The sequence below is a fragment of the Macaca nemestrina genome, chromosome 5 (assembly GCF_043159975.1).
Source record: "Macaca nemestrina isolate mMacNem1 chromosome 5, mMacNem.hap1, whole genome shotgun sequence".
NCBI classification, from domain to species: domain Eukaryota; kingdom Metazoa; phylum Chordata; class Mammalia; order Primates; family Cercopithecidae; genus Macaca; species Macaca nemestrina.
Genome location: NC_092129.1, coordinates 69,458,369 through 69,472,246, shown reverse-complemented (window position 1 = coordinate 69,472,246; position 13,878 = coordinate 69,458,369). Strand labels below are relative to the sequence as shown.

Genomic DNA, 13,878 nt, shown 5'->3' with positions numbered 1-13,878 from the left:
GGTTTTATAAAATATTATTATTATTATTTTAGAGACATGGTCTCATTATGTTGTGCGGGCCTTAAACTGCTGGACTCAAGCAATCCTCACACCTCAGCCTCCCAAAGTGCTGGGATTACAGGCATGAGCCACTGCACCCAACCATAAATCCATTTTGATCTCATTGATTAGCTGATGCAGCTGTGGTTATAGTTGTTGCAATTGTGGTTGTGGCATCTATTAAAGGATTTCCACTTTTAGTAGTGGTTAATTAGAGAATTTTGATGGATGCTGTAAGCTAGAAAAACTAAAACAAACTGAAATGCTTTGTAAAATATATTTTAAAACATTTTCTCATACGCATTGGAATGCTCATCTGTTACCGTAGGAAATGACAGTCAAAGTCTAGCTGAAGGTTAGTACCACAGAGGTAGACCCTTGTTCAAACGCCCAGAGTATTATATATTTTCCAATTACCAAGAAACAGCTGTGAGGTTGATCTGAGATAAAGGATGATGACAAAAGTCAAAATCCCAGGTCCACCCACGGCTGGGAGTTTGACAGCCCCTACACTTTAAGCTGGGACCCTGAAGGTCTGCAGTCTCACAGTAAGGGGGAATTTAAAATAAACCAGCGCTGATATGTGCTTGCAGCCTAAGACAACATCATCTGAGTGATCCAGGGAACCACAGGCTTTCACCTTAGGTTAAAGTCATCCCAGAGTATTAGTGTCACACCATGTAAGCACAAAAGTGAATTTTCCCTGGAAATAAGTACCAATATCCTAGACCTCATAAAGTTTTTATAAGTAATTTTCCAAAAGAATGACTAGCAAACAATGAAAAATAACAGTGTATTTAAGAAAACACAAAGTCATGAATAAGAACCATTAAAAAACTATGGGCATCAGAAACAGACCAACAATGACTTATGATACTGGAGTTATCAGCCACAGGTCATGAAACAACTATGCTCACTATGTCCAAAGAAGTACAAGACACATGACTTTGGTAGAAAAAAGGGGACAGCAAATTTGAAAAAAGAACTAAAAAGATCCTCTAGAAACAAAAATGAAAACAAACTAAATTAAACATTTAATTAATAGGTTTAACATCAAAGTAGGCATAGCTGAAGAGGAAATGAATCAATAGAAAGATAGTTTCTTCTTACCTATCCAAAATGTAGCATGGAAAGAGAAAGATAGAAAACATAGGTGAGAATGTAAAAGACATCAGAGGATACAGTGAGACGGTCTAACCATTTAACTGGAGTCCTGAAAGGAGAAGAGAGAGAGGGAATGAGCCAGAGGCAATATCTGAAAAGGCAATGGCCGAAATTTTTCCAAAATTGTTGAAAAATACAAATCCGAGATTTTAGAACTCAGTATTGTCTAGTAAAATTGGATAGAGGGGTACCCTACATGTCTCTACTTAGGTTCTCCAAGAAGTTGACTCTGAGACTGAGTCTAGTGTGTGGAACGTTTATAGGAAGTATCTGGGATTAAAACCTATGGAAGGGAGAGGAAAGAAACAGATTGGGCAGAAGAAGCCAAGCTGCAATGCAAGTTGAGAGATGGCCTCAACCACAGCAAGGGCTATTTTGAAACTAAAAGTACCCATCAGAGTTGTCTCAGATTAGGCCATAATGGCTGGGTCTTTATACAACCACTGCAATCAATCATCAGATGTGGGCCATCCTCGGAGAGATGGGATCTCAGGAGAGATAGCTGTCTACAGCAGAGGCCATCCCTGGAAGAGGCCAACAGTACCCCCAGCAGTAGAGGCAGCAAATCCTTCCTCAAGGGGGTATCTGTGTGGTACATCATCAGGCCCTTCACACCATGACTCTGCAATTCCATGCATGCACCAGAAAAATCCATGTGCATATGTACAAAACTAGTATTAAAATGTTTACAGAAATAGTTTATAATAGTCCTAAACTAGAAATAGACCAAATGTTCATCAACAGTAGAATAAATTGTGATATAGTCATATAATAGAATACTATACAATAGTGAAAATAAATGAGCCTCAGTTACATGTCCAACCTGCTTAGCATTATATTTGACTCTTACAAATATAAAACAGCAAGTCAAAATAATATAAACAGTATAATTTTAATGTTTAGGAATGTTCAGTTGTCTTTTTTTTTTAAACATAAAAGCTGAAATCATAGAGTTTATTAAAAACATAAATCTTTATAATCTTGAGGTTAGCAAATATTTCTTTTATTATTATTATTATTATTATTATACTTTAAGTTCTAGGGTACATGTGCATAACGTGCAGGTTTGTTACATATGTATACTTGTGCCATGTTGCTGTGCTGCACCCATCAACTCGTCAGCACCCAACAACTCGTCATTTACATCAGGTATAATTCCCAATGCAATCCCTCCCCCCTCCCCCTCCCCATAAAAGGCCCCGGTGTGTGATGTCCCCCTTCCCGAGTCCAAGTGATCTCATTGTTCAGTTCCCACCTATGAGTGAGAACATGCGGTGTTTGGTTTTCTGTTCTTGTGATAGTTTGCTAAGAATGATGGTTTCCAGCTGCATCCATGTCCCTACAAAGGACACAAACTCATCCTTTTTTATGGCTGCAGGAATGTTTAGTTGTCTAAGAGTGATGCAACTAAGAAGAAAAGCAAATAAATAATTTCCATAACATTCAAAATAGTAGTTACTTCTGCTGGGGAGAGAAAAGGTTGTGACTAGGGAATGACATATGGGTGTTTATGAAATGTTGGATGTGTATATTTCTTATCCCAAGTGATAATTGTGTAAGGTTTTGCTTAATAACTATTTGTTAAGCTGTTCATCTGTGTTTTATACACTTCTTCAGTAAGTACATTTCACAATTAAGAGTTTTTTCAATGAGAAGAAGGCCGTAGAGATTAATTACCAGAGGAATCAAGAATAGGTCAACTGTCCAGAACTTTTAAACAAAACTTCTATAAAAGGACAAAAGATGCTTACATTTTATCAATGCAGCAAAAGTTCAAGTTCAGCAAAAGTAGGTAAAGTCTAGATACAGTGGAAACTTAGATCCTTAGAGATGAATTTCTTGCCATGTTACCATTTTTCTAAGTATAATAGCAAAACCAATATTTTTAAATTCCTGTTTCATATTGAAAATGTCAATGCTTTCAAGAAAGATTTAGAGTTTAAAACAATGAGTAAGAACTTAAAAGTGTAAACAAAACTGGCCATAGGCACTTTTGCCTTCTGAGCAAAGTAGCATCATTTGTGGAAAATAAATTGCTCAGTTCCCCTAGCCAAGCTGATGAGGAAAGAAGATAGTGTAAAATTGTAAACCTCTGATGATTTTCCTGTACTGCCACATCCCTGGATTCCAACGACCACGCTTTTTCAGAGCACAGGCATGAGTCTTAGAGGGAGAGGAGCTGAGCATGACCAAGTGAGGGGAACAGAGTTCAGGGAGTGGAGCCCAAAGGGAGACCTACAACAGTGGTTCAAAAGACCTTTAGAAGAAAGAAGGGCTCCCTCACATGCTAACATGCCGTGTGAGAAGTTGGGAAGTGAGGGACCAAAGAAACAAAGAGAAACAAAGGTTGATTTCCACAGATAAATTGGTGTGAGGTAGAAGAAGAAAACACATAGAGGAAATCAGGAGTCCATGGGGCATGAACCTCAGAGCCAGAGGTGACTCCATGAACCCAGGTTCTGTGGGGACTCTCAAATCCTTGAGAGGGAATTGGCCTCCTCAAAGCACGTAGGATTGAGGATTCAGCCTTTTTTAAATCTTATTTTTAGTTTATTTATTTTTTCTAAATAGGATGAGCTCAGCTGACCCCTAGGTTATGTAAGTATTATACATTAGCTAAAAGAACAAAGCATGAAAAAGCAATGCAAGTCCTAAAGTTGATCTGTTTTAAATTAGTGGAACTAAACAACTTTCTTTTTTTAGACATCTGCTCAGGAAATGCCAATAGCAATGATTTTGCAATGGTTGTTGTTGTGGTAGTAGTAGTGGTAGTTGTGGTGTTTTAGGGAGAGAAGGGTGGTACAGTGGAATAAAAGTCTCTGGTGCATATGATGAGTTGGGAAAAACAAGTTTTCAGGTTATAATTATACATTTGCAAAACATACTATGTATAATGCAAATTACATTTAGTAAAGCTCTCAAAATCTTCCTGGAAGATGGAAATATACAATTCATTCAACAAGGTTTTTATTGAGACTTTGATATATATTAGTGAACAAGATAGATGTGACTTTTATACCATAGGAGTGAAGAGGGAAAGCTCCCCCTTCACTCTCTGAAGGTTCACTGAAAACAAATTGACAAAAGACAGATTAATAGGAGAAAAAGCCATACAAAATTATGCTAACATGCATAGCATGGGACAATAGCAAGAGAATGATCACTCAATAACCTAGTGGGGTCCAAATGCTTATACACCCTTCTTTATAGAGGAAGAGGAGATGGGAGGTGTAGGAGTAATGCATTTCAGGGGGAATGAATGGACCCGATGATCAGATGATGTATAGTCAATAATTCCCTTTGGGAATTGAATGGAACCTGAGAACAAACAATGGTTTATGACAAAGTTTGTCTGGGAAACTTAGGGAGGAAGCTCCTTTTTATATTTCTCTAGCAGGGACAGTTCGGGCCTGTTTAGAACAAAGTAGGTGTGATGGGGGAGTGGTAATAAACATCTATCAGCTTTCTAACAATCAGTCCTAATGAAATGCCAATGTCATCAATGTCACAGTGACAAGCCTGAACTTTATCAAGGTGTGAATAAAGACTTTCAACACCAATGATACTTTCGACACCGTTTAAGATGAAGTCTGGCAGCCTCTGTAGTTTCAACACCGTTTAAGATGAAGTCTGGCAGCCTCTGTAGTTAATAAGTGGCATATAAGCAAATGCATTAAATGCTTCCTTAACTGTTTGAAAGGTAAGTTACTAACTCTTAAGACCCATTCAGCACTTGTAAAAACTAAAAGTGGTCTAAATGCATGACTTGGCAGTTTCTGCAGCTTCTAGAGTCCAAGGCAGACTCTCTTAATTAGCAGAAGGAAGCAAACTGTTGCCTCATTATCGGTGCCAGCCATTTGATCAGGGAATGGTCAAACAAATGGTCCTCATCACCTCCTGATGGGATTGTCCTGAGTGCACTCCTGGAAAAGTGTACAGCCGGGCTGCCATTCCTGGAGCCTTTCACAGGGCAGAAGGTCTATACTATGGCTGGCGAATGAGACCAGCAGGGCCAGGCTAGGAGCTCAGTGAGCTTCCACTTCTCCCCTTCCCTTCAACTCCTGACTGCTCCTGAGGAATGTGGCCCTCACCCAGAGGCAAGAGAGCAGGATGTGTAAGCTCCTTTGCTTCCCTGCCTTCACTCTAGAGCAGTCAAGCCACCAGGGATTCAAGCTCTAAGGTCCACATAGTGCAAAGCAAATGTGTACTATTATGGCCTGCTTTTTGAATGTAAATCTTGTGCTGCCACACTTGGGGCTTGCTATTGATACCAACAGTAACTTGCCTTGTGTCATTTCACTGGGGGTCTGCAAACAATTCCCTAAAATACTGACACTTGGCATTTGATCTGGTGAACTAAAGAAGCACCTCCAGGTCTCCCTCTGACCTGCCTGGTCTCTGGTCTCTCTGATCCTTTTTCCTGAAGCACTGAGAGAGACTCTTTCTGGAATTTCCCAGTCTGACTAAGGACATTTCTTTCCAAAAGAAATGTAATTGGGATGGGCCCAGTGGCTCATGCTTATAATCCCAGCACTTTGGGAGGCTGAAGTAGGAGGATTACTTGAGCCCAGGAGTTCGAGACCAGCCTGGGCAACATAGAGAGACCTCGTCTTTACAAAAAGTCTAAAAATTAGGCATGATGGTGTGTGCCCATAGTCCTAGCTACTCAAGAGGCTAAGGTGGGAGGATACCTTGAGACCAGGAGTTTGAGGCTTCAGTAAGCTATGATCATGCCACTGCACTCCAGCCTGGGTAACAAAGCAATACCGCACGTATTAAGAAAAGGAACAAAGAAGATGAAGAAATGTAATTGTCTTAAGACCCCCTGCCTAGGAATCCAGGCAGACAGAGATAACCTGGGGGACTTTACCTGCATAATGAGAAGACTTTTGTTCACAGTGAAGTTCCACCCTCGCCTTCCCACTACTTCTCATAAGCTTGAGGAACTTCATCCCAAAGTATTGTTCTTTGGACCCATTCATTTCCCCTGAAAATCATTTACTCCTATGCACCCCCACCATCCCCTCATCCCCTATGGAGAAGGATATATAAGCATCTGGACCCCACTGGGTTATTGGGTAACCATTCTCCTGGGATTTCCCAGTGCTTATACATGTTAAACAAATTTGTATGTCTTTTCTTCTATTAATCTGTCTCTTGTCAGTTCATTTTCAGTGAACCTTCAGAGGGCAGAGGAGAAATTTCTTTTCATATTTCACTAGCAGGAACAGTTTTGGCCAAAACTGTATACTTTTAGTTAGAAGGAAGCAGATATGAAGAGGGAGTGCTAATACACACGATCAGCTTTCTAGCAATCAACCCCTTGGTCCCTACAATCACTTTAATGCCAAGGAATCCTTTAATTGTGCCATCATTAGGTTTAGCCAGCCAAGTAATTCTAGGTCACTTCTATCTTTTCACATTTAACATGGAGGTGTTTTTCTGGTTGTGTCTCCAAATGCATTGCTTTAGTGTTTTTACAGTTCTACTACACAGTCTTTGCAAATGGGCCACTATTTTCTAATTAAGAAACCAAGGACAATTTGTGTCACATCATCCTTGTTCCCTTCTTGCAATTTTGGGAGACTTGAGGAGTAATGTTACTAAGGAAGAGGGTGATGTAGATTTTGAAGGTGAGGATGGGAGTCACTTCAGGGCTCAGCACCTGCCCCAACAATGCCTCTTTCCCAGCTGCTTCATCATTGCTCTGCTCTCTACCTGGGCTTCTCAGTCATCCCGCTTCCTGTGAGGCCATCCTCATAGGGCTAACAAGAATTGTAGACAGAAGTACAGTTATAATCAACATTCATCAGGCTGCTTTGACCCACTTCCTTGTTCTGAAAGTCTCATAGCACTAGTAGATACTGACCTTTTGCATCCCCACTGTTCCTATACATAGAATTTCTGACATTAGAATCACAAGGCTTTTGTTTGAGATAGATAAGATCTCTCTATCAGGATCATAAGGCTTTTGTTTTAAAATTACTTAAAATGTTTTTCAAATCATGAATTCCAGTAATAGCTGATGCCAACCAGTTTGAAGACTCCCATGATGAAGTGGAATCAGCATGAGAATACAGATCCTTCATCTCCCTGTCCCATGACTTCACCCTGCACTCTGACCAATCAATGACCGCCACACTTTGACCCACTCCAAAATCCTAAAAAATCCTAGCTCCAAATTCCTCAGGGAAATGGATTTAAGGTTTCCTCCTGCCTCCTCATTCAGTAGCCTTATGATTAAACCTCTTTCTCTGTTGCAACCTGGTGTCTCAATGTATTGACTTGCTGTGTGCATCGAGCAACAGAACTATTAAGGTGACACCTGGCTGCTGTATAGATGGATTATTTCATTAGTAGCACTGAGGTGGGTGGGGATTGAGAAAGCTGAAGGGTGCCCAGACAGAGAAACCTTGAATAGGGCAATGCTATCCTAAAGTCAATGGGGTTCAGAAAATATTACCCCAAAGCATGCCAACTTCAGAGGAAGAAGAGCTTTCTTTCCTCAAGTAGGTCATAAAACCTAGGAAGAAATTTTCTGATCCTCCCCTGAGGCAGGTCATATGTCCCCCATGTAAGAGGTGCCCATCCAGAGGAAAGAGCATCCTCATCTCTGAAGACGTTAGGGACACAGAGAAAAATCTGAACGTATAGATACTGCAAAGTGATATGTTTTGGCTGTGTCCCCACCCAAATCTCATCTTGAATTGTAGCTCCCATAATTCCCATGTGTTGTGGGAGGGACCTAGTGGGAGAGAATTGAATCATGGGGGCAGTTTCCCCCATACTGTTCTTGTGGTAGTGAATAAGTCTCAGGAGATCTGATGGTTTTATAAGGGGAAGCCCCTTTTGCTTGATTCTCATTCCCTCTTTGCCTGCCACCATGTAAGCCAAGCTTTTCACCTTCTACCATGATTGTGAGGCATCTCTAGCCACATAGAACTGTGAGTCCATTAAATCTTTTTCTTTATAAATTACTGAGTCTCAGGTATGTCTTTATCAGCAGTCTGAAAACAGACTAATACACTAAGTTTCCCTAGTTTATTGCCATTAGATCACATTAGACCATAGCCCCTGTTCACTTGTGTATCTCCACGACTGTTCACTTTTCACCAAAGCTAGCATGAAAACACACAGGTTTAACTGTTCCTTTGGGTCTTCATTTCCCTATGAAGCCTCCTGTATCACATGAAACTTATGCTAAATAAACATTTACACTTTCTGTTAATCTGTCTTTTGTTACAAGGGCCTCAGCCATGAACCTAGATTGGGTAGAGAAAAAGGTATTTTTATCCTTGTCTCCAAAGCAATGGAGTGAAGTTGACAGGATTTGTTCTTCTGAGTCCCTTTATCTCTTTCGGTACCCCAATGTCCTTTGCTGACCTTAACTTTCCCCTAGTAGGAACCCACCCAGACTTGATCTCAAGAACAATATCTTCATTCAAGTCCTTTTCCTTTCCTACTCTTCTCTTACCTAAACCTGACTGTCTCTTGTTCTAAAAGCTTAAGGTCTTACAGGAGTCTAGCAAACCAACCTCTTAAATTAGTCATGTCAAAGTATTAATGTCTGGGTGTGTCCAAGACAAAGCTGATTGTGTTGCTTCCCATAGTAAAAGACAACTATGCTGATCAAGCACGACTCTCTGAGCAGAGTAGAATGCTGACTTAGTATAGAATTTTTGGCAGTGGTGTGCTGGTAAGCCAACTTTTTGCAGGGTGGAAGAGAGAAAGCACTGATTTATAGCACTTGCCAGTACCCACGATGTAAATAATCACACCATGGCCTGACTTCAAGCCACTAATGATTTAACAAAAAAACTCCTAAATATTTAACAATTGGTCCTTGCTAATCCCCAGAGACTAGCCCTAGTATGCTACTTGATTGGGAAGCATGAAGTTCAGGAACTGGTGGACTTTCAGGGGTGCGAGTGACACATCATTTGTAGGATCAGTGTCTTTTGGTTGAGACTCTTGACGCTCAGAGGAGCTGGCCCTGGGAATGAGTCCACCCCTGGTTGGCTGACTTTCAGAAGCATGAGGCTGACACTGATTGGTTAGCTTACCAAGTTTATTCTGAAATGAGTTGTCATTGATCCACTGCTCAGGCTTGGAACCAGTTCTGAAAGCTACTTGTTATTATGGGCACATAACAATCTGTTTCTCAAGTTTGTAGGAACATTTTTGTTCTCAAGTGTTACCCACACTGGATAAAAAAATTAACTCAGGCCTTTCTTAGAAAAGACTGGACAAGATGGGTCACTTATTATTCAGTTAGTGACTTCAATTAGAATAATAGCTTTTGGATGGCCAATGAAGCTAAGTACAGAAGAATCCCTCACTAACATTAAAACAGATTCATCTTGATGAGATGTGTTTCTTTTTTCTTCTTTTCCCATTTCTATGAACTTCTATGATTCTGGGCCTAACTAGAGGATTTGTGGGTAGGATTTTCAATTCATTTTATTGGGACAATCTGAGATTTATTTCTTTGAGATAAACTTCAGCAACTCTTCTTTCTTGGATCCTAACTGTAGACAAACAAGGTATTAACAGGACACCAAGCTTGGCTCGTTTGCAGAGGAAGACTATACTTTACATCTAATAAGCATGGACACACAATGTTCCCTCACCACCCCCCAACCCACCCACACACAATGTCTAATAAGCATGGACACACAGTGTTCCCTCACTACTCACCCAACCCACCCACATACAATGTCTAATAAGTATGGACACATCATGTTCCTTCACCACTCCCCACCCCCCCCACACACATACATATGTCTAATAAGCATGGACACACAATGTTCCATCTCCATCCCCCCACCCACCCCTACACACAGGTGCCAATTCCCTGACCTGTGAACATGGAGTAGGAATTATTTGTGAATCAGAGCTGCAGGAGGTTAGATTGGTACCCATATTTTCCTTAACTCATGCTAAAATGTCCTACAATACTTATTTTACCATTTAGTGTCTTGTTAATATTAAAAATGGGTTGAATCTAGTATCTATTTCCAGTCAACAACACCATCTCCATGTTTCTTAAGTAAAGGAGTCCGTTCTCTTCTCCAGTTAGCTCCTTCTCAATCCCTTCTGGACCTAGAGTAAGATCCCCACATAGATAATGTCCACCACCCTGTGACTGAGAGCAGGGACTTGGGGGCTGAGAAGCCTGGGTTTAAGCATTGGTTCTCACAGGCCACCTGTGTGACCTTAGCATGCACCACTTATGTAAACAACATAAGAGATGAGGAGTAAATCATTTCATCTTCATGACAATACAATGAAGTAGGCACTATTAGAATCCCCATACAAAAGATCTGTGGATGCCACACTCAGGGCATTCTTTGCCCCAGCTGCTAAGGAGGACACTAAGGCTGTCCCTTTCATTCCTCTGCATAAAGATAAGAGAAGGATGAGGATGTAAGGGAACAGAGAATGAAGAGACAAAGCACTTTGCAAAAGTAAGTGATCAGGCAGAGAGCCAGAGAATGGCCCTCCAGTTCTGCTCAATGTTCCCAGCCTCCAGGCCCAGCCCCAGGACCTGACCCTCAACAGCCTGCCTAAGCTCTCTTGTGTCCTCAGACCTCTTGGGTCTTCAAATCCAGTGGCCTTTCCTCAATGCACACTCTTTCTGGTCTCTCATTTAATGTTTGTCCCTGCTGGTTATCTCCTGCCTCCTCCATTCTAGGTCTTTCTCCCAGGGGAGAGGCAGCCCATCAAACAGCTATATGTCTGGACCCTACAGCCAGACTGCTTGGGTCCTGTCTCTGCAATCACCTTCCTGGGCTTACCCTATTGGAGCCTCAGTTTCCTTATCTATAATATGGGGATTCTAATAGTGCCTACCTATTAGAATCGTTGTACTGTCATGAAGATGAAACGATTTACTACACATAAAATGTGACTCTGATTGCATACAGTAAGTGCTATTAATATATAAGGGCTTGTTACTGTTATGATCCCAGAGCTCCCTTTCCCACAGCTTCTCCCTTTCTCTAGTACATTTCTCTTCCATAGTTCCTCTTAACTGCACGTGTCCCCCAAGTTCTATCTTCACCCTTCTCTCTAGCAATGCTCTCTTTGTGGATTCATTAGTTGCCCAGGTTCCAAGTATCTTCCCCATACTGGTGACTCTCCAGTCAGTATCTGTGGCCTGGGCCCCTAACCTAGACCGCTCTCTCTCTCCCTTTTCTGCTCAGGTGTGTCACTGTCATCTGAAATAAAACATGTCCTTGATGGAACTCAACATCTTCCCCTTTAAGCTGGATCCTCATTCCCTCACCCACTTATAATAGCTTCCAGCTTCCAAGTCTCCCTCTCTCTACCTTTTCCCAATACCCAGTTTATTAGCAAACCCTGTTGCTCTTCCATTAACTTCACTCTGATCCACCCCTTCCACTGCATTCCCACTGCCCCCACCATCCGGGCCATCCTTACCAGCACAAACCATTACCCAGCTTCACAGCAGATGTCCCCTGGATTAAAAGTGCTTCTCTGCTGGGTAGAACTGATGTTCTGAGTGGAAGAGCTTTCAACGTAGGAGAGCAAGAGGCAGCCCTGCTGAGGGGCTAGACTCCTGTGTGGTGCATTCAGGCTCCTAGCACTGAGGGCCAGCTGGACACCCTGTGCCCCAAAACTGAGATTAGGACACACACTCATGCACACATACTCTCACAAACACACGCATACACACACACACTCATGCATGCTCACACACATTAATGCAGGCACACATATACATGCACACGCACACTCACACTCATCCACACTCTCATGTACACACACTCACACATGCACATTAATGAACACTCACATGCACACTCACACACACACACACGCACACACACATACACTCTTATGCACACACACACACACACACTACATGCACACATACATGCACATTCATGAACACACACACACTCACGCACACTCACATGTCCAGATAGACTCTGTTTGGGGATAGGGGCATCATTAGCCCAGCTGAAGATCACAGAGCCTCTTCCAAATCAAACCCATCCCAGACAAAGCTTCTCAAACACTGATGGCTCAAGCCTCTTCCACAGTCTCTCTCTTCATACCTGCCTCCTTCATCACCTCTTCTTCTCAAGGTGGCCGTAACCCTCCCACCCTCAATTCTCTACTGCCATTCTTACCCCTTCCCTCCGCCCTCGATTCTCCACTTCCTCTCTTACCCCCACCCCAGGCCTCCCAGTGCTCCTGCTTCTTCTGCCCCTTGTTGCCTGACAGGCCTCCCAGCACTTGCTATTTGTACCCTATTCATCCTCCCAACCCAGTTTGTCCTTTCCCTGACTGCACTGTCAAACTCCCAGGCCTGCTCTAAACACCTTAGAATCAGTTCCACCGGGTCTGTCTCTTTGTTACTCTCTCTGATTCTCGTGTATCACCTTGGCAGCTGAATTGGACATTCAGTGTGTTGAGGACAAAGGCCACCCCAGTCCTTCATTTCCAGGGCCTGGCACAGGGAAAGGTGGCAGCCTCCTAGGTGATGACACTTGGTAGATTTCAAAGTTCCTGATCAAAACCTGGCCACTTAGACCCTGCCCACTGCCAGCCTGGGATGAATCCCTGCAGAAAGATTTTAACAACCAGAATGGAATTGGAGCCAGGGAAAACTTTAGCCTCTCAACAGTGTTTTCACTGAGTATCCAAAATAAAAAAGGGTTGGTCCCAGCAGGTGACAAGCTCATCACTGGAGATAGATGATCTGTCTGTGCCAGGCACTGATTCATTAGCAGAATAGAGGTTGATGCTAAAGCTGGCCTATGTGTGTTTATTCCTCTCCATAAGCCCTGCCATTGACTCACACTCATCATCAACACATACGACAGCGAAGCTAAGCAGCATAGCTGGTATATTTACCTTCTTCTGCTTGGTGCAGGTCACTGCTGTCTTTTAAGTCTTCATCCACCCAGGGGCGAGCCTCGGCTATGGCTCTAGGCTCCCCCTTCTTTTTCTCCATGTGTCTATCAGCATTTTTAAAGATCCACACAACCAAAATGCAGAGAATGGCTACCAAGATGGGAGTCACGAAAAACATGGCCCGGAGTCTGATGCCACAAGCATGCACACTTCCTACACCGGTTTTAAAACACAGAGACAGGAGTGGAGAATGTCAGGAGATGGAAGGAATGCAGAGAGAGGTGTGCCAGGGAAGGAACAAAGTGCAGAACTCTTCAACTCTATGAGGACTTTGCAAAGGAGCAAAGATCACAGTCACATGTGTGGGGTGTTGTTGTGGCTTTGGTCATGCACCAGTGCATTCACTTTTTAAAAGTATGTACTCTATCAATATATTCTTAGAAAACAATTGCCAGAATCTGAATAAGAACTTTCATGTGCTAGATCTAGCTAGATTACCTGAAGAACTTTTTTTTTTTTTTTTAAATAGATTTCTGCACACCAACTCAGATCTGCTGGAAGAAAATGTTCAGGAAAGAGGTTTGGCACCATGCATTTTAAATGGCATGTTTGTGAAAACAGCTCTACGGTTTTGAATTTTTTTTTTTTTATGATACCTGAGTCAATATATAGAGTAAAGAGAATATCATGTTTTGCATCAGAGAAAGACTTTGATCCAGGAAAAGTGACACAAAAAATTAAAGTGACAACTTGATTATTTATGTGATAAATTCAGTAGGGCTTTTCATT

The 13,878-nt window shown here is 42.0% G+C and overlaps 1 protein-coding gene across 3 annotated transcripts in view; it reads right to left on the bottom strand.

Annotated features, from left to right (window-relative positions):
- Positions 1-13,416, bottom strand: part of LOC105489031 (iodotyrosine deiodinase) — a 34,315-nt gene extending 20,899 nt beyond the window's left edge. Inside the window, exon 1 of one of the 3 annotated variants that reach the window (XM_011753598.3) lies at positions 13,090-13,416. In XM_011753598.3, coding sequence (XP_011751900.2) covers positions 13,090-13,267 — 178 coding nt within the window. In that variant the 5' untranslated portion in view covers positions 13,268-13,416. Of the gene's footprint in view, positions 1-11,646; positions 11,840-13,089 lie in introns of those variants that run through there. The other 2 variants (XM_011753596.3, XM_071096607.1) reach the window with 2 other exon arrangements.
- Between the last annotated feature and the right edge of the window lie 462 nt (positions 13,417-13,878).